At 46.5% G+C, this 20,891-nt stretch overlaps 1 protein-coding gene across 1 annotated transcript in view; it reads left to right on the forward strand.

The window, feature by feature from the left end:
• Positions 1-8,661: 8,661 nt before the first annotated feature.
• Positions 8,662-20,891, forward strand: part of LOC142243930 (leucine-rich repeat flightless-interacting protein 2-like) — a 63,821-nt gene continuing 51,591 nt past the window's right edge. The window contains exons 1-4 of the mRNA XM_075316123.1: positions 8,662-8,684; positions 10,121-10,283; positions 10,438-10,608; positions 16,141-16,212. Coding sequence (XP_075172238.1) covers positions 8,662-8,684; positions 10,121-10,283; positions 10,438-10,608; positions 16,141-16,212 — 429 coding nt within the window. The remainder of the gene's footprint in view (positions 8,685-10,120; positions 10,284-10,437; positions 10,609-16,140; positions 16,213-20,891) is intronic.

Consider the following 20,891-nt stretch of genomic DNA (forward strand, 5'->3'; position numbering starts at 1 on the left):
GGTGTGGGTACTGGTCCCCGTACCACAGGATAAGCTTCAGGCAGCCTGGGAAGGCCCATACCTCGTGTACCAGCAGCTCAACCCTGTAACGTACCTGGTCACCCTGGACCCTGCCCGTGGAAGGCGGAAGGCCTTCCATGTGAACATGATGAAGGCACATCATGAGCGGGAGGCATGTGCACTCCCCTTGTGCAACCTGCCCGAAGAGGGAGAGGCGGAAACCCTCTTGGATATGCTTGCCCAGGTCAGGGCGGGTGGATCCCTCAAGGATGTGGAGGTTGGCCACCAGCTTTTGGAGGACCAACGGTCCCAGCTGTGGGCCACCCTACACCCCTTCCGGGAGTTGTTTCCCCAGCAGCCCGGAAGGACTGAGTTGGGCGTCCATCACGTGGACACTGGGGGTCACCCCCCAATCTGGAGCTCAGCATATCCGGGTCTACCTGGAGGTGCAGCAACACATACGCCAGGAGATTGACGAGATGCTGAAGCTGGGGGTGATCAAGGCATCCAACAGTGCTTGGGCCTCGCCTGTAGACCTCGTCCCAAAGAAGGACCGAACCACTTGGTTCTGCGTGGACTACAGGGGGCTCAATGCTGTCACGGTCGCCGATGCATACCCAATGCCACGCATCGATGACCTGCTCGATCAGTTGGCCGGGGCTCAGTACCTGACCATCATGGATCTGAGGGGATATTGGCAGCTCCCCCTGACTCGCGAGGCCAGGGAACGCTCTGCCTTTATTACCCCATTTGGATTGTACGAGTCCACGGTGATGCCATTCGGAATGAAGAATGCCCCTGCCACTTTCCAGCGCATGGTCAACACCCTGCTCAAGGGACTTGACGGGTACGCGGCTGCGTACCTGGATGACATCGCCATCTTCAGTCCCACCTGGGAGGATCACCTAAAGCATCTAGCACAGGTGCTCAGGCGGATCCACCAGGCAGGTTTGACCATCAAGTCGAGGAAGTGTCAGCTGGGCATGAGTGAGGTCCTCTACCTGGGTCACCAGGTAGGCAGGGGAGCTCTGAAGCCAGAGCCTGGGAAAGTGGAAGCCATCACATCCTGGCCCACCCCCAGGACCAAGAAGCAGGTTATGTCCTTCTTGGGGACCGCCGGGTACTATAGGAGGTTTGTTCCACACTATAGTCGCCTGGCGAAGCCCCTGATGGACCTCACCAAGAAGAAGCTGCCCTCTGCAGTCAATTGGACAGTGGACTGCGAAACAGCCTTCCGGGTCCTCAAGATTGCCCTGTCCAGCTCACCAGTACTACAGGCAGCCGACTTCACGCGGCTGTTTGTAGTATAAACAGACGCCAGTGACTTCGGCCTCGGTGCGGTGCTCAGCCAGGTGGACTCAGCGAGCCAATAGCACCCAGTCTTGTACCTGAGCAGGAAGCTGTTGCCGAGGGAGGTGGCTTACTCCACGATGGAGAAGGAATGCCTAGCCATAGTGTGGGCTCTGCAGAGTCTGAAACCCTACCTATACAGGTGCCGCTTCATCGTGGAGACAATCCACAATCCCCTCAGCTGGTTACACACAGTCTCCGGGACGAATGGGAGGTTGTTGCGATGGAGCCTTGCACTCCAGCAGTACAACTTCACCATTCGCCACAAGAAGGTCCGTGACCATGGTAATGCAGACGGGCTGTCTTGACAAGGAGAGGTTGCGGACGGGCGCACAGGGGAACACAGGAATGTGCTGCCCCCTAGTGCCCTCTAAAGGAGGGAGGTGTGAGGACATAGGGATATATTCCGATCTATTAAGCCATATTCCTATAGCCGCCATCTTGTCATGGTACGACCATATCTCTTGTGTGTGACTGGGCCTTAAGGCCTAAGGAGGCCTCAATCAGTATGCTAATTAACTTGAGGAAATTGTCTGTTAGCAGTGGCGTGACCAAAAGGCAATCTCCTATGATATGGAAATTAGGTGAGCTGTTTAGGCCTTGAGAACACAAAGGGGAAGGAAGACCCCCCTCTGTGATGCTGTAGAAGAAGTCACAGACTAATTACAGGCATCCTGAACACCTGAGACAGACAGGCACCAGGAATAAATGTTTAATATCTCATGAGCCGTGCTTCCTATAAACATGTCAAGCAGAAATATCGCATCCCGGCATGCTGACGATTCTAGCACATATTTTATATAGGTGTGGGACCTCTGTAGGTATCCCAAACTTGATATTGGCCAGTGGGGCACCAGCAGACTAACCATGTGTCCTATCATTGTGAAGGTAAAATCATAACTGCAAAAATGAAAGCACTGGCATCCGCCTACGACGTTCCCAGGCAAAGTTATGGCCAATAATCACTTTGGGATATTATTTTAGACTCAAGCCAGGGGTGGGGCAGTCTTGCCCTGTGAGGTCACTAGGTAGGAGGGGACATGGTTTGTAGCCAGTTTGATAAAGGCAATGTGGCCATGTTTTGGCTTGTCTTTGCTTGGGGGCCATGCGTACTATACACATGTGAGAAAGTCCATGAATCCCTGGTCGACGGTGCCCCCCCTGTAGCCAGACGCACAAGGTAACTGCTTGATCTCTATGTCTGCTTGTGATCCATAACTTACCTGTAAATGTACTCTGACCTATATATATATATATTCTGTAAATTCCATATTGTAGATATTGTAGTTTCTAGTGTGCCTTAGGCCGATTAAAATATATAATTTAATCTTGGGCTGTTCTGTTATCTCGATCCTAAATTCCACGTCTGTGTGCTCGGTGTAATAGTTCTAGTAATCGATTGGTGGCAGCGAGTTTATGCCAAGGATCATTGTGGGGCAACCAGTGAGATCTGGGGGAGGTTTAGATATATTCCGTCCACAGAGGTCGGGGGAATATATACCTTACTCTCACCGGGAGCCCTTCAATCATCGGCATAGTAGAATAGCGGCCTCCTTGCTTATTGTCGGGCAATTCCATAATTGGCCTGACTATAAGAGGGGCGCTAGAGATCGCGTCACGTGCTCGGTCTGTCGAGTGGTGGAAAGGGGGCTGTAACTTCCACTTCCTACCTCCCGTTTCGTGACAATGACTAACTGATCAAAATAAGACATGTTAAATACGGACACACTGCCAAAACTCGCAATGTGATTTGTATTAAGAATGTGATTTGTATTAAGAAATAAGTATAAAATTACATTTTGCAAACAAAAGTTTATGCAAAAAGAATGTAAGTGCTAGGCCGGAACAGATGACGCAACTGAGATCAGCGGTTGAGGATATAAAAGGCAATTGTGTTACAGACCTACTCCTATATTATGGACTAATTAATGAACATAAGACACGGACTTACAGAACAAAATCGTCCAACAAGAGAAAACAAGGGTGAACCTCCTGTATGTCACTCATAGAAGGCAAGCAAGCTCAATGTATAAGAATCCAAATCTATGGAAGGTTCGTAGTCAAGCCCCTCTGGGTTTTCTGTGTACTGTGGCCCAGTGCATTTACTAAGGGCTGCTTCTCACTTGCGAGTTTCTCGCAGTAGAGCAATGCGAGAAAATCTCGCATTGGAATCGGACACATGTTAGTGAATGATTCAGCTCTCATCTGCGATTTTTTTCTCAGTCTAAGTCGGACTGAGAAAAAAATCGCAGCATGCTGCTTTTTTGCGAGTTTCTACTGCGAGTTTCTCCAATGCAAGTCTATGGGAGCGTGTAAAAAATCGGATGTCACGGGACGGCACTCACACCATCCTAGTGACATCCGATTTTCTAAATACATTTCTCGCATGTTTCCTAAAACACTGGAAACGAGCGATGTCTCCCAATGTCTGTCAATCACTATTCTCTGTCAGTCGGTCTCTCCCTCTCGGTCTCTATTCTCTCTCTGTCGGTCCGTCACTATCTCTGTCCCTCTCTCACAGTCTGTCGGTCATTTTCCCCTCCTCTCTCATACTCACTGTTCCCCAATCTCCGGCGCGGCGCTGCACGGCTTTCTCACTGCTGTGGCGGCTTTTACTATTTTGAAAAAGCCGGCCGCTCATTAAACAATCTCGTATTCCCTGCTTTCCCCGCCCACAGACGCCTATGATTGGTTGCAGTGAGACACGCCCCCACGCTGAGTGACAGGTGTCTCACTGCACCCAATCACAGCAGCCGGTGGGCGGGTCTATACTGTGCAGTGAAATAAATAAATAATTTTAAAAAATGGCGTGCGGTCCCCCCCCAATTTTAATACCAGCCAGATAAAGCCATACGGCTGAAGGCTGGTATTCTCAGGATGGGGAGCTCCACGTTATGGGGAGCCCCCCAGCCTAACAATATCATAACATATAATGTATGCGGCAGTTCTGGGCGGCTGCTGGCTGATATTGTTAGGCTGGGGGGCTCCCCATAACGTGGAGCTCCCCATCCTGAGAATACCAGCCTTCAGCCGTATGGCTTTATCTGGCTGGTATTAAAATTGGGGGGGACCGCACGACATTTTTTTTAATTATTTAATTATTTATTTCACTGCACAGTATAGACCCGCCCACCGGCTGCTGTGATTGGGTGCAGTGTGACACCTGTCACTCAGCGTGGGGGCGTGTCTCACTGCAACCAATCATAGGCGCCTGTGGGAGGGGAAAGCAGGGAATACGAGATTGTTTAATGATCGGCCGGCTTTTTCAAAATAGTAAAAGCCGCCGGAGCAGTGTGAATGCCGTGCAGCGCCGCGCCGGGGATCGGTGAGTATGAGAGAGGGCAGCTAACTTCAGTCACTCGGGGGATTAGTGGTCACCGGTGAGCCCTTCACTGGTGACCGCTAATAAGGACGCGGCACAGACAGAGCCGCAGCATGACAATGAAGTCGGGTTAAGTTCACCTGAGTTCATTCTGATTGTGCGGCTCTGTCTGTGTCTGCTGTCATCTGCCATTCAGCTCTGCTACATGGCTGTCTGTGTCTGCTGTCAGCGGCCATGTAGCAGCGCTGAATGGCAGATGACATAGTAAAAAATACGCATTACACACGCATTACACACGCATTACACACGCTAGTAAAATCATTAATTTATTCAGAAATAGCATCGCACTTGCGTTGCACTCGCACCTAACGTGAACTAAAATCAGCCGAGTTTTTTTCAGCCCAGTCGGACCGATTTTACTCACATAGATGTGTTTCCACCCTTACACCACGGCTCGCACGGTGAGCATAACAGAAAGTCACAGGTTTCTCCAGCTCCTATCTCCTCCTGGCCAAGCTTCCAGTGAATGAAGATTATCGGCACCCTCTGGTGGAAGTAGAAGGTATATAGGACCTGAGCGTGGTCCCAACAGGAAACACCTGACCAGGAGTCAGGAGCTGCAGGAAGGTAAAACTGACATTAACCCTCTCTTCCCCAAAGGAAAGTAAATCCATTTAATCAGCAGAGTTTCACAAGGTAAAGGGAGACTCTGACCAAAAACTTGTCACAAAACTCCACAAAAAGCTGGTTTCAGATGTCCGTGTTTCAGGTACGTGTGACATCCGTTTTTAACACGGATGCCACACGTACCCATGTTATTCTATACTGGTACTCACATGGCAGTGTTTTCACATGGACTGTGTGACCCCTTGTGGCCTTGCACGCACACACAGAGACATTTCCGTTTTTTCTCCGGTAGCATGGGTCTCACATGGCTCGCACACTGAGGTGATCCGTGTGATATCAGTGTGACACGTACCGGAGAAAATACGAGTCTTTTAAATAAAAAGATTTTCTAGATTTACCTGTATCCAGCGATGCTGTCTCCGGCTCTGCTGCCTCCCGCTTCTGACCCCCACTCATTATAGTCATTGAATATTCACTCCACTGAAGAGCTGGAAGTCAGAGCAGCGCTGGGGACTTCAGTGCTGGGGACCACATCGCTGGGGACCGTTGAGTATCCACCAGGGTTTGTGTGTGTGTGTGTGTGTGTGTGCGCGCGTGTGTCTGTGTGTGTGTGTGTGCGCGCGCGTGCGCATGTTCAGTGTATACATGCATGTGCGCAATATGTGTGTATGTGCTCAGTGTATCCATGTGTGTCTTCTAAGTGTGTATACATATGTGTGTATATGTGCTCAGTTTATACATGTGTGTGCTATGTATGTGTGTGTGCAGTGAGGACCTAGAAGCTGGAGCACTGTGGGGACAGCATTGGGGACTCATCAGAGTTCCCAATGAATGCTAATGAACCCCTGAAGTCACCTTGGTGACACCTGCTGTAGCGTGGGTGTCGCGGGGGGGGGGGTGAGTGTGATAATTCCCCTTTAACTGGATACACAAAGTATTGCTGCATTCTATGTGAGTGGGATAGTCGTGCAAGAGAATATAACCACTATAAGAGACTAGCCTCTTCGACATTCACTTCAGTCAGGGAATAAATGTCCTGCATCCAGCACTTGCTAACCCTCAAAAGATTTTGTTATCAATATTGTATATCATGTTGGGCCTAATGAAGAACTTTGTAAAGACAATGGATAAAAATGCAAAAGCATTCAAGTATCTCATTGATACAAGCAAAGATAAAGGAAGAAGTCTTTATTGGACCTCAGATTCGTACATTTCTTCAAGAGGAGGAGTTTCTCCATTTGTTGCAGGGCAAGTAAAAGGCTGCATGGGGAGCATTCACATTAGTGGTGACTAATTTTTTGGGAAACTGACGAGCAGATAATTTTGAAGAGTTGGTGGAAAATTATATAAGGATCTTAGCAGTAACATGTCCCTAAACATTCATTTCTTACGTTCGCTTCTAAGCTTATTTCCACCAAACTGTGGACCAGTAAGTGATGACCGTGGTAATAGATTTCAACAAAATATGGCAGCTATGGAGAAAAGATATCAACAAAAATGGAATCCATCAATATTTGCAGATTACTGTTAGACAATTGTAAGAGATGATCGGATGCAGAAGAACAAGAGATAAGCAAAAGAGCTGTCACTGAATGAGAACTAAATTTTGTAGTGCAATTTCTGTAACTGCTTATAATTCACATTAGTGTTTAGATGGTCTTTAGTTATTTGAATTGTTGCCAAGTTTCCTCTAAATAAATATTAGAAAAATGGCATAAAATATTCACTTTTTATTTGCAAAAATATTAATATTTGTAAGTACTGAAGCTTTTATGTAGGCCCCCTTCACACATCCATGTCTCCAGTACGTGTGACGTCCATTTTCACATGTACCGGAGACACGGGCACACATAGACCCATGAAAATCAATGGGTCTGTGCACACGTGCGTGCTATCACATGAACCGTTTGTCCATGTGGAGCATACTTGTGTCTGTGGCGCCCCTGAGGCTTCAGTCGCCAGAGTATTGCACCCAACATTGGGTGTAATGCTAAACCCAGTTCCTGAGGAGGTCAGTCAAATACACACCAGGTTGCCCTGTTTCTACTGGGGACTGGGCTAGGGTAGGGTGATAATGGGGTCGCCAAGAGAGAGGCATTTACAGGATGCCCTCAACAGGGGCCCCAGTCCCACTAGCCTAGAAACTGGGAGGGGGGAGGTAGAGTCAGCAGTGGTAGTCAGGAGCCAACACAACAGTGAAAGACTTTAACAGCAGTAGAGCAGCGGAGCAGTCGCATCTACAGGTGCTCCGGTGGGAAGGCTTTGAAGTTCACAACAGTCGCCGTGGGAGAGGGATCTCTGCTCCCCACGGAACTGACGCCACAGAGGGCGGCAGGACCCTAGGGAAGATCATGCTTCACGTTGGTTTTCCAGAATCTGCCTGGACAGGGAAAGTTTCAAGCTTCACTGACCACACAGCGCCCGACAGCACAGTGCCATATAGGATCCAGGGCCTTGCTTCAAGCCAGACCCCACATCGGAACCGCAGCACCTGCAGATAGGGACAAGAGTACATATCTTGAAACCCCGGGTCCTCTCATAGCTTCAAGCCAGGGGATCCACAGACAGGCGTTACAAGGAGAAACCCACCGAACACCAAACCGGGCTGACTTAAAAAGGGATTTGGGTTCGACGGAGCCCATTATAGCAAGTGACCGGTATTATCTGGGTGAGCGGCATCGTACAAAAATGAGTAAACAAACTGGAACCACAGCTATAGACTCTGACTCTTTATTACCCGCACTGCCGCTCCCCGCCGCCATTACTACTCTCCTCATCATCCTTCCCGGGACCCACTCTACCTGTGAAGAGCGATAACATCTCCAGCTGCTACCACCATCTGCCCCGGAGGACGGCGACAGCAGCGGCGGCCCACTCCCTGGCCACATACCACAGGTGGCATCACGACAAACACCTCACAATTATCCCCAACATATCTCCCCAGCCATCTTCTGTATGCCTCGGGGCAACGGAGCCGGGTTAGGCCGCCCGTGACGACGGCAATCGACGGCCTGGCGACGAGTAGGTTAAACGCGCCTGCCCCGTGGGGGCGCTACATGTCCGTGTGCTCCACACATAGACATGTTCATTTTTCTCCGGCAGCACGAGTGTTACACGGACCGCACGGATGTGCTCTGTGTGACATCAGTGTGACACGTACCGGAGAAAACCACGTTTCTGTGAAATAATAAAATGAATTTCTATACTTACCTTCTCCAGCTCTACTGTCTCTGCCGCTGCTGTCACTTGCATCCGACCCCCGTTCATTATACTCATCGCATATTCACTGTACTTCGGGCCAGAAGCAGCAGCAGCAGGGAGTTAGCGGGGCCGGAGACCGCAGAGTGGAAGACATCAGCACCATGGACAGCAGCGACCGAAACAGGTGAGCAGAATGTTCCTGCTCTTCGTGTATTATTGCACGTCCGTGCAAAACGTGCGTGTTTTTAACGGACGTGTGAAAGAGGCCATATACAGTATGTAGCAGTAAAAGGAAAACTGATATCATAGAAACAAGAGACAGCTAAAATTTTCATTGTCAGATTTAAATTCAGGAGATGAAAATCATTAAGAAATGGCTCATTTCATAACTGAACCTGACAATCTTTGAAAATTTGTAGAACAGTCTAATTTGACTGAGACATACCATATTTTTCAAATTGTAAGATGCACTTTTTTCCCCAAACCTTTTGGGGAAAATGGGAGTGCATCTTACAAAATGGATATGGCTTACCAGGGCGGCGGTGGTGGAGTGGGGACATATGAGGAGCAGTGGAGCGGCTCAGAAGGGTCACAGAACAGGCTCAGTAGTGTTGCGGCAGTGGAAGTCATTGATCTGTCAACAGGCTGCGGGAGTGTCACCGCAGTGGAGCGACTCAGGAGGGTCAGGATGGGTTATCTCGGCAGCAGGTGCATTGAGCTGACTGCGGGCTCCATTGAATCACTTGCGGTTAACACGATGGACTTCAAAAAAATGGGTGTGGAGGCGGCACATGCACAGATTGATGAGATGGACTTCAAGAAAATGGCCACGTAGTCCTATGGTCACCTTTGTAGCCATTTTCTTAAAGTCCATCTCGTCAACTGCGAGGGATTCAATGGAGTCTGCACTCAGATCAATGGCGCCCACCGCCGCCGCAACACCCCCACAGGCCGCAGGCAGATCAATGGTGTCCGCCACCGCGACACCACTGAGCCTGCAGTATCAACGACCCTCCTGAGCCGCAACACCCCCTCCTCTGAGTCCGCAGCATCGCTCTGACTCCTGTGACCTTCCTGAGCCACTCCACCACTGCTGCTCCCCCTGGTAAGCATTAGGATTAAGATGCACTAGGATTATAAAACAAACCTTCATATTGACATTAAAAATTATTTTTTCCTTTTTTCTACCTCTAAATTTGGGGTGCGTATTATAAACCGAAAAATACGGTATGTTAATGGTTTCGAATTCACAACATGTTGGACCCGCAATGATACCGAAAGACAACCAAAAAGTATTGTATTATATCATTTCTTTAATCCCATCTTTCAGACAACTCTCTGTCCATTAGTTGTTACATTTTACTTTTCTTTACCTTGCTGTTTTCCCGATTAACAGGTAAATATGGTTCATTGACTTGTTAATATGGCAAACTAATAAAATGCACTGAAATAATGCAGCCAAGGTTGAATTCTTTTTTTCAAGGGTGCGGAGTGGCTGAGCACTGAAAGTGATATTGTTCTCAAGTGATACAATGCTGAGGACAATGTAACTGAATGTAACATGGAAATAAACACTGAAGGAACGCATTCTGCACATAATGATTTATTATGTCTTGGTAGATATGAGATGTTAGTCACATTCTGTGTTTATCTGAATCCTTCTTCCTTTGTAATGCAGTGCTCAGATATGAAGAAAAATTTCCATTCTCCATGGAGTTGGAGAGGAATGAGAGATGCCAGAAGACAGATATTATATCCGGATGCACCGCTGAACAAACTAAGGGTAAGATATGGTTTTTGTGGGTTTTACATTCCTTTTAAGTTAAGCAGGACTAGTAAGGCTATGAAATTGCAAATCACTGACTTCAAATAAACCCAAAACTGGTGTAGTTTTAGTACTAGCTTCAAGTGACTAATGTTTAATAGTTTCTTTTTAGGAATCCTTGGATGAAGTAGAGGACAAATATAGAAATTCCCTTTCATCTCTCACACAGCTCAATAATGAGAAAAGGAACCTTGAATATCAAGTCAATAATTTAAAAGATGTCATTGAAGAAATGGAAGAAAAGTTAATACAGAATCAAGCAGAAAATAAAATCAACTTAAAGGTATTGACAAACAAAGATATTTTCACGATAACGCTGTATCATTATTTTTACATAGGTTATTATTGTACCATTTCTCAAAACAGAATAACATAACAGACGTATGAAGGATTTTATCTTAAGCCAGCCACAGTCCATTACCATCCAACACTGCCTCCCCTGCTGCGCTATGCTACGGTGGCCTTCACTTCACCCACAATCCTCGCCCTGGCAATAGACAAGGTGGAGGAGTGGGCCTCCTTCTTTCTAACAACTGCAGCTTTAATCCAATCCCACCTCTACCCTCCCTTGTCCTGCCTTCCTTTGAAGTGCACTCTGTCCGCATCTATTCTCCTTCCAACCTCCAAGTGGCCATCATATACAGACCCCCAGGCCCTACCACTTCCTTTATCGACCAGTTCTCTGCCTGGCTTCTACACTTTCTCTCTGCTGACATTCCCACTATCATCATGGGTGACTTCAACATCCCCACTGACACCCGCCAGTCAGCAGCCTCCAAACTCCTCTCCCTTGCTTCATCTTTTGGTCTACCTCAGTGGTCCACCTCTGCCACCCATAAAGATGGACACACATTAGACCTTATCTTCACCCGTCTCTGCTCTCTATCTAACCTCACTACCTCCCCTCTCCCTTTATCTGACCACCATCTATTGACCTTCTCTGCTCTGTCCTCCTGACCTGCCCCTCCTGCCCAGCACGTATCACACCCTCGCAGAAACCTCGCACACGTCAACATACACACCCTTTCTGACTCTATCCAACCACTGTCCTCCATATCTTCAGTGCACGACACGAACAGTGCCACCACTTTCTACAACGCCACTCTCACATCAGCTATTGATTCAGTTGCTCCTCTTGTGCATGGAAGAGTGAGACAAATCAATAGACAACCCTGGCACAACAGCCTCACTAAAAAGCTTCGGCAAGTGTCTAGGGCCGCAGAGCGGCGCTGGAAGAAAACGCACTCCCAGGAACACTTCACCACATGCAAAAATGCAATTCACACATTTTGCTTGGCCCTTACCTCGGCTAAACAGGAATACTTCAGAAACCTCATATCCTCTTTAACACACAACCCCAAACAGTTATTCAATACCTTCAACTCCCTCCTTTGCCCACCACTGCCCCCTCCAACCTCCCTCATTTCCGCAGAAGAATTTGCCACATATTTCAAAGAAAAGATCGACCAAACCAGACAAGTCTTTTCTGCTCAACCACCACAACCCCTTCATATAACAGACCACTGCTCCTCCCCCATAAACGTCCTCTCTACTATCACCGAAGAAGAGCTTGCACATCTTCTCTCAAAAGCGCACCTCACCACCTGTGCACGTGATCCCATCCCAACCCACCTCCTCCCCAACCTCACCACTATCCTAATTCCAGCCTTAACCCATCTCTTCAACCTATCTTTAACAACTGGTACCTTCCGTTCTGCCTTTAAACATGCAACAGTCACACCCATCCTAAAGAAACCTTCCCTCGACCCAACCTCTGCTGCCAGCTATCGCCCCATATCGCTACTCCCATTCGCCTCAAAACTCCTGGAACAGCACGTCCATGCTGAACTCTCCTCCCACCTCTCCTCTAACTCTCACTTTGACAACCTACAGTCCGGCTTCCGTCCACATCATTCCACTGAAACTGCCCTGACAAAAATCACAAATGACTTACTTACTGCCAAAGCTAACAACCACTTCTCTATACTCCTACTTCTAGACCTATCCTCAGCTTTTGACACTGTTGACCACTCCCTCCTACTACAGATCCTCTCTTCCCTTGGTGTCAGAGACCTCGCCCTCTCTTGGATCTCTTCATACCTCTCCAACTGCACTTTTAGTGTCTCCCACTCCCACACAACCTCTTCATCCTGTCCTCTCTCTGTTGGTGTCCCTCAAGGCTCTGTCCTGGGACCATTACTTTTTTCTATCTATACATTTGGCCTGGGACAACTCATAAAGTCCCATGGCTTCCAGTACCATTTATATGCCGATGACACTCAGATCTACCTCTCTGGTCCAGATGTCATATCTCTGCTGTCCAGAATCCCAGAGTGCCTATCTGCTATATCTTCCTTCTTCTCCTCTCGCTTCCTAAAGCTCAATGTGGCCAAAACTGAGCTGATCATCTTTCCTCCATCTCACCTACACTCTCTACCTGATCTATCTATTACAATAAATAACATCACGCTCTCCCCAGCACCCAAAGTTCGGTGCCTCGGAGTGACCTTTGACTCTGCCTTGTCCTTCATACCACACATTCAATCCCTCACCACCTCCTGTCGTCTTCAACTCAAAAATATTTCCAGAATCCGCCCCTTCATCAATTCTCAATCTACAAAAATGCTAGTGCATGCTCTCATAATCTCCCGCCTCGACTACTGCAACATCCTCCTATGTGGTCTCCCTGCTAACACGCTCGCCCCTCTTCAGTCCATCCTTAATGCTGCTGCCCGACTGATCCACCTCTCGCCTCACTACCACCCCGCTTCTCCTCTCTGCATGTCCCTCCACTGGCTCCCAATCTTCCATCGTATCCAATTCAAACTACTAATACTGACTTACAAAGCCATCCACAAATTGTCTCCTCCATATATCTCTGAACTAATATCTCGCTACACTCCAAAACGTAATCTCCGGTCCTCCCAAGATCTCCTTCTCTCCTCCTCTCTCATTCACTCCTCATGCAATCACCTCCAAGACTTCTCCCGAACATCCCCAGTCTTCTGGAACTCACTGCCTCAACACGTCAGACTATCTACTACACTTGCAAACTTCAAATGGAACCTAAAGATGCATCTGTTCAGAAATGCCTATAACCTTCAATGACCTCACTGCTTCACCACCGTGCGGAGCTGCCAACCCACCACCGTGCGGAGCTGCCGCCCCACCACCGTGCGGAGCTGCCGCCCCACCACCGTGCGGAGCTGCCGCCCCACCACCGTGCGGAGCTGCCACCCCATCTACACCCCACCTACTGTCTCCTCCCCATAATCCTATAGAATGTAAGCCCGCAAGGGCAGGGCCCTCTTCCCTCAGTACTAGTCTGTCTACTGTAACTTGTATATGTATTTTGTATGTAACCCCCTTCTCATGTACAGCACCATGGAACTAATGGTGCTCTATAAATAAATAATAATAATAATAATAATAATACCACCATGAAAGTACTAACCACAATCTTACAGTGCAATTCAATGCCTTGTAATGAATATTAAAGGGGTTGTCCATTGAAAATAAATTATCACCTACCAATAAGATAAGTAATAACTTACTGAATAGGAAATGGAGCTGCGGTCATGCGTGTGCAATGCTTCTACATATACAAATTATAAAAGTTCCCCATTCTGCCAAATTCTACCGTTCCCAGTGGTTGCACTTCCACCAATCAACATGGATAAGTGATAACTAAAGCCTGCTTTACACGTTACAATTTTTTGTGCGATCGCATTTGCAATCGCACCCACCCCATCGTTTGTGCGGCACGTGCAGTTTGTTGCCCGTGTCGCACAATGTTGTAACCCCCCTGTCACACGTACTTACCTTCCAAACGACCACACTGTGGACGGCGAACATCCACTTCCTGAAGGGGGAGGGACGTTTGGCGTCACAGCGACGTCACACAGCGGCCAGCTAATAGAAGCGGAGGGGCGGAGATGAGCGGGATGTAAACATCCCGCCCACCTCCTTACTTCAGCATTGCCGGAGGCCGCAGGTAAGCTGTGTTCATCGTTCCCGGGGTGTCACATGGAGCGATGTGTGCTGCCCCGGGTACGATAAACAACAGGACATGAGATTTTTAGAAAATGAGCGCCGTGTTAGCAATGAATGAGAAGGTGAGTATTTCTGCTCGTGCATAGCTGTCACACGCTACGATATCACTAACGATGCTGGATGTGCGTCACTTACGACGTGACCCCGCCGACATCTCGTTAGATATATCGTAGCGTGTAAAGCCCGCTTTATTCTCACAGAACAACCACTTTAAGGTGTTACACAGATTCTCTATGTAATATTGTCTTCCACTTACCCCCTCAACACTCACAATTCTTTCCTGAATCGTTAAACGACTATATATTAGGAAGTTAAATGTTTGTATCCAACACAGCACATAAAAGGACTTCTGCCCCACAAAAATGATCTAATGCTTTTACATTATTAACATGCTGGATTCATAACACAGTCTCAGCCATGTATCACAACCACGGCATTGCCAAGCAATTGCATTGAACAAAAAAATGTTTTTTTGTCTGTATTTTTATTGGGGTATTTGAGCAGTTTTATATTTCTAAATCTTTAATTTTAATTCTGTGTATGTATGTATGCATGTAAGTATGTGTATATTTATGTGTGCCTTATTACCAAGATGCCACACATGAAACATGTCATAATAGGTAAAACCAGTGAGCTGTCTTAAGACCTTCACGACCTTATTGTTGCAAAATGTACTGTTGGAATTGATTACAAAAGAATATCTAAACTACTGAAGATTCCAGTGAACACTGTTGTGGACATAATCCGAAAGTGGAAAGAACATTATTTCACCATGAGCCAGCCACATCCAGGTGCTCCCTGCAATATTTCAGACAGCGGATTGAAAAGAATTATCAGAAGAGTTATCCAAGAGCCGAGGATCACCTGTGGAAAGCTACAGAAAGACCTGGAGTCAGCAAATACAATTGTTTAAAAGAAAACAATAAGTAATGCACTCAACATCCATGGCCTGTATGCCCGTACGCCACATGACACTTCATTGGTGAACAATGAGCATGTTCAAGTAGGTTTAAAGTTTACTCAAGAACATTTAGAGAAGCCTGTGAAATACTGGAAGAGTATAGTCTGGTCAAATGAGACCAATTATGAACTCTTTGTATAATCACCCCCAAAATATCATTACCAACGGTGAGGTTTGGAGGTGGGAACATCATGGTGTGGGGCTATTTTTCAGCATACTGCACTGGCAAACTTCATAATATTGAAGGAAGGATGAATGGACAAATGTATCTAAACATTAGTTTTAAAAATCTGCTGCCACCTACTATGATGATGAAGATGAAATGAGGAGGACTTGGTGGAACTTTCCTCCTCTGGGACACTGATGCCTGCTATTCCTGATATGCACTAGGCACTTTCTAATTGGTATGTATGAGAAGCTATGCAGAGACATATTCCCCAAATGTGCTCATTTTACATATTATATTTAAAGCCTGAGTGATATACTGTTATTTTTACCATCTCTGCCAATTGAATGTTTTTGTGCTATATTATCATACACCATTAGCTTTTTCAGACAGCCATGTCCCTATCTATGTTTTATTGCTGTTTCTATGCATGTCCTACCACTTTTTTCATTGAAAATAAAGAAATATTAAAACACATATAAACTCCTTTTGTCCTGTTTGTATACTCTATTGAGTTTGTGTATGCGGTAGAGTGACCATATTCTGGCACTGATCCGCAAATATGGTATTTATGGTTATAAGTAGATTTTTTTAATTAACTATAATATGTATATTTTTTTATTTTTCCTGACTAGAAACTGAAAGTCTACCAAACAAAACTTGAACAGTGTAGTAAAAGAATTAACTACAGGGATGAGCTTTTGCAGGTAAGTTAAAATAGAAACAGTTAAAAATATCAATAAACACCGAATATACAAATTTCAGTGTTCTGGGAAAAAAAGTATATTTATTATGTAATTACTTCAAGGACTGAACTCTATGTGAAGGTCAGTAGAGGGGAACAAATGTATTTTTAAAGTCTGTAAACAAACAGTATACAACAGCCCTCCGCAATGAATGAATACGTAAATTCCAATTCTGCTACACACGTAAAAAGTTACTTATTTAACTTTGATTACATGCTATGCCTTGTTATATAGATTCTCCAGCCCTTAATCTCACATACACCCCCACCAATGTGGTCATTCATATGTGTGTTGTTTCTAACTTGCATCGAGGGCCAAGAGTTGGTTTTAGATAAAGATTAAAAGTGGGTCCCCAAATGCTAACGTATTGCACCATCACATAGAAACATTGAGTAGTAAGCACACACTGCGTGAAAAACGAAGCGAGTGGAATGCGAAAAAAAATCGCATTCCACCCACACCCATGTTACTCTATTTTCCATGAGCGATTTTTTTTCTCAGCCCTAATTGGACTGAGAAAACAATAGCAGCATGCTGCAGGTGGAATCCGATTGGTTTTCACTTGCACCCATACAAGTCTATGGGTGCGAGAGAAACATCGCACTGCAGTGCGATATACGCATCAGCTGACAATGGAGGAAAGGGGGGGATTACTCCTTCCCTCTCCTCCGCAGCGCCTGCCCCCTCCTCCATGGCTATCCTGTGATCGCAGGATCGCAGCACAGTGGCATGACAATCGCATGACACTCGGCTTACACTCCAGCAGAGCGGGAGCCAAGTGTCATGCGATTCAATTGTATTAATGACTGTGTGGCGGCAGCCTTAAGGTGAATGTACATGGCCCACTATATTCAGTTAATTTAGAGATTGAATCAGTGCTGTTCAACTATATTTAAGACGTAAGCTGAGAAATAATTATGGGGAAGGAATGAAGAGCATACATACATATCATGGGGCCCCATAATAGAACTTCTAATTGGGCCTACCTCTCCAAAAATATAAAATAATAATATTCGGAGGCATCACAGTATAGAATATCTCACAACTTTGCAGCTCTTGCAAAGTACGATAATTTTCTCCTATTAAAGCCCCTAGATTCTCCTTTCACTGCACCCATATAGTATGTGCCAAGAAAGTGCCCGCAAACACTACATGATACAACCACAGTGAAATTTCTCCACAGGACCTTACACACACACACACACACACAGTATGATGACCCTATTGTACTGCACCTCAATTTCCCCGGTAAAGTATGCTGACCCCATTACAGTATGATCTCCCATCTGTGACCCCAGACAGCCCTCTATGCAGTATTATTGGCCTACATACAGTATAATGGCCCCCACACCTCTCCACACTGTATCATGGCCACCAATAGCCTTCCAAACAGTTCCCACATTCTTCCACATAGTATCATGCATCCCTCATATTCTTCCATATACGGTAGTATAATGCACAATACATTACCCTCCACTTAGTATAATGCACCTCCATAGTCCTCCATATTGTATAATGCAGTCCATAGTTCTCAATATAGCATACAGCGCCCCCCTATTCCTCCATATAGTATAATGTATCCCCTAGTTTCCATATAGTTTAATGTACCCCATAGTGCTCCATATAGTATAATGCACCCCATAGTCCTCCATATAGCATACAGCACACCCTATAGTCCTCCATATAGAATAATTCACCCTTCATAGTCATTTTACTGATCTATGATTATGGGTCTGTTCCAATATAACGTTTTTTAGTAATTCTAAAATCCAAGCATCACAAAAAAAGCAAACAAAAAAAAGATAAGTATGAGACTGTTAAGAAATGGATGTTAGGCAGCATGTGGCATCCCAACCAGTAGAGTTAATTGACCTATCTTGTCTTTGGATAATGAAGGGTTTACAAAAATTTATCTCAGATCTTAGGGAAAAGACCGATCTCTCATGGAGGTTATCTGAGCAATTCCTATTAAATATAACCACATTTATACCACCAGTGTAGAACTATCTCCCGTTTGGGCAAAACTAGGTTATTTAAGATGATTAGTGTATTTACAGTATTAGATGATATTTGAAGGCACCATATATAGAGGTACTACAATAACATTCAGGTGCAACAATGTATTCTTTGCACATGATTAGAACATTTTATCCCTCCGGTTCAGAATGTGGTCTATATGGCTCCACAATCACTTCAAGTACTACTAGGTAATTGTAGAAAAAGCCCAAATCGCAACAGAAATTATTGCACATTTGCAGAGCACTAATTCACGAAGAACTGGAGCACTGAGATAAGCGTGCAGCACATTGCACCAATAGTGAGGCTACTCTTATAGATGGAATTTATCATTCAGACCCTGGAGATAATGCATATCATTACACAATACCTGAAGGCTCTGCCCAGCTTAATAGTCTCTGCCCACATGGACGGTGACGTTCTTTTCGCATATAGCGTGTACTTACATATGCCAGCTGGATCACTGGTTTCCTTTGCTGCTTCTTTTGAACACTAAATTCGAATATATTTGTGCCCATGTGGAAATAAATATCTGTACTGCTACAGGCTCTATGGACCCCATTGTTGGGATGCCCCTGATGAACCCCTACATCATCAAGAAGGGGAAAACGTGTCAGTTAGCGGCTACTAAGCTGGGGAGAAGTGAGCTAAGTATTATGTTCTTTTGACAAGAGGCCATACTTTTTTTGTGGCACAGGCTCCCTGACATGCATGAGTATGACCTCTACGTACCACTGTCTAATTTACATGATTATAGGCTGCTGGTAAATTTATCATTATCTGTGTATTGGATTGTTTATTAAGTCTCCCTAGTTTGCTCTCTACTAAAAGTGGGGGATTTACCATTATCCTCTGATTACATTTGACACTGCATAGCAGACTGGCATTGATGAGTTTAGTATAGGGAATCTCTAGGGAGAGTCATCGAGGAGTGGGGGCGCCGTGACGTGTCGGGGACGGGGGCGCGGGCCACGGCCAGTGGGGAGCTACTCGAGGCTCTTGGATCCGGGATCGTGGCTGTGGCTCGAGTGGCAGTCGGATCCGGGGCTCGTGCAGCAGCCCGTCGCCCACAACAATATAAAGGGGGTATTTACAGGGGAAGAGTTTGTCAGTGATGCCACCCGTGGGTTGCGGTGATTTGTTGGTGACACCGTCGCTGCCTTTGTATGGGACGCCCGGGGCTGATGGAGAGGGGCAGCAAGATGGTATCCCCTCCATGGGTAGGGGAGGTGTTGTCCCGGGGCCCAGGTGTAGGTGGAGTGCAGTGCTGGTGCGCCGTCTGCAGGCTGGACCGGGTGACACCGGTGTACTCACTGTGTAGAAATAAGTCACTCAGAGTCCAAGTAGTAAACCAAGTGCCGGATACCAGTAGCCTCCGGAGGGGTGTGCTCAGGTCCCACACACCAGTTGACAGGACAGGGGCCCTTCCTCCTGCACTTCAGTGTTTTTATCTTGTGTGTTGACTAGTCCACATAAAACAGGAAAAGTCCGCTCCCGGTGTCTTTGCTGTGGGAGCTGTTGCCTGCGAGAACTGACCCTTGGGATTTTTGTAGGCACTTGCAAACGCCCTATCACCCGCGTTGGGCTTCCGTCTCGCTCTATCTAGGCTCTCTGGTGGGACAAGACGTGGAATCTTGTCCCCTGCTAGCTAATTGACAAGGGGCTTGAAGCTGTCCTCGCCCTAGGGTCCAGGCACCCCAACTGTGCACGGCCTTTGCACCGGATTCCCGCTGTCGGCACCTGTGGGCTACAACCCTGCCCCGGTCCACTTAAGATTTCCCGCAACCGGATCTCCATCGCCTGTGGCCCTGTTCTGCTGTCTGCCACCTAGTCAGCTCAGGTAGTCCGGTAGTCCGAGAGCTACAACCCCCGACTACCAGTTCACTCCTCTCACTTCCACTCTCCAGACTATTCTGTTGTGTTCCCTCCCCTGACACCTTAGGACCCCTAGGTGGGCGTCACCATCTGCCTGGCCCCGTCCACTGGTGTGTCCCTATTGTACTGGGGGGGTGACTAGGCTTTGTGGCTGGTGTTTGTACCTGTGTGTGGGGTTGTGTTGGTATGCCAAGGAGGATGGAGTCCTGCACCTGGAAGATTTGTGCAGTCTCTGTGACAACCTGGTTTTGCCAGGGCGTCACACTATATATAGGGTGCCGACCTCCACATCTAGCTAGGGAGTCGCTAAGGCTAATTGCCCGATCTCTCTATTTATGAGTTTATCACCCGTTAATATATATTTGACTATGGGGATTGTTACTTTTAATGTTTATCACACTACGCTTCACTAAGTTTCAGGGGGATTTCTTTGTGTTTGTTTGATCTAATTTACTTCCCTGTAATATATATATATATATATATATATATATATATATATATATATATATATATATATATATATGTGGCGCCCCAGCGGTCTGGTTCCCACAGCAGTGTTGCCCTCCTCAAAAGGGTTAATGCTGAGCCTGTAGGTAGTTGGGGAAATCCATTGGCCAGTAAGTACCATCATTCAACACAGTTTCTCCCCTGGGCCAGCAGAGGGAGCTCTAAACCTGGAATTGCAGGGAGATTTCTTCAGATCTGACCTGGGGGAGGAGTTAGTTAGTCTGTGAGGGGAGTTCAGAGAG

The sequence above is a fragment of the Anomaloglossus baeobatrachus genome, chromosome 6 (assembly GCF_048569485.1).
Source record: "Anomaloglossus baeobatrachus isolate aAnoBae1 chromosome 6, aAnoBae1.hap1, whole genome shotgun sequence".
Classification (NCBI taxonomy): domain Eukaryota; kingdom Metazoa; phylum Chordata; class Amphibia; order Anura; family Aromobatidae; genus Anomaloglossus; species Anomaloglossus baeobatrachus.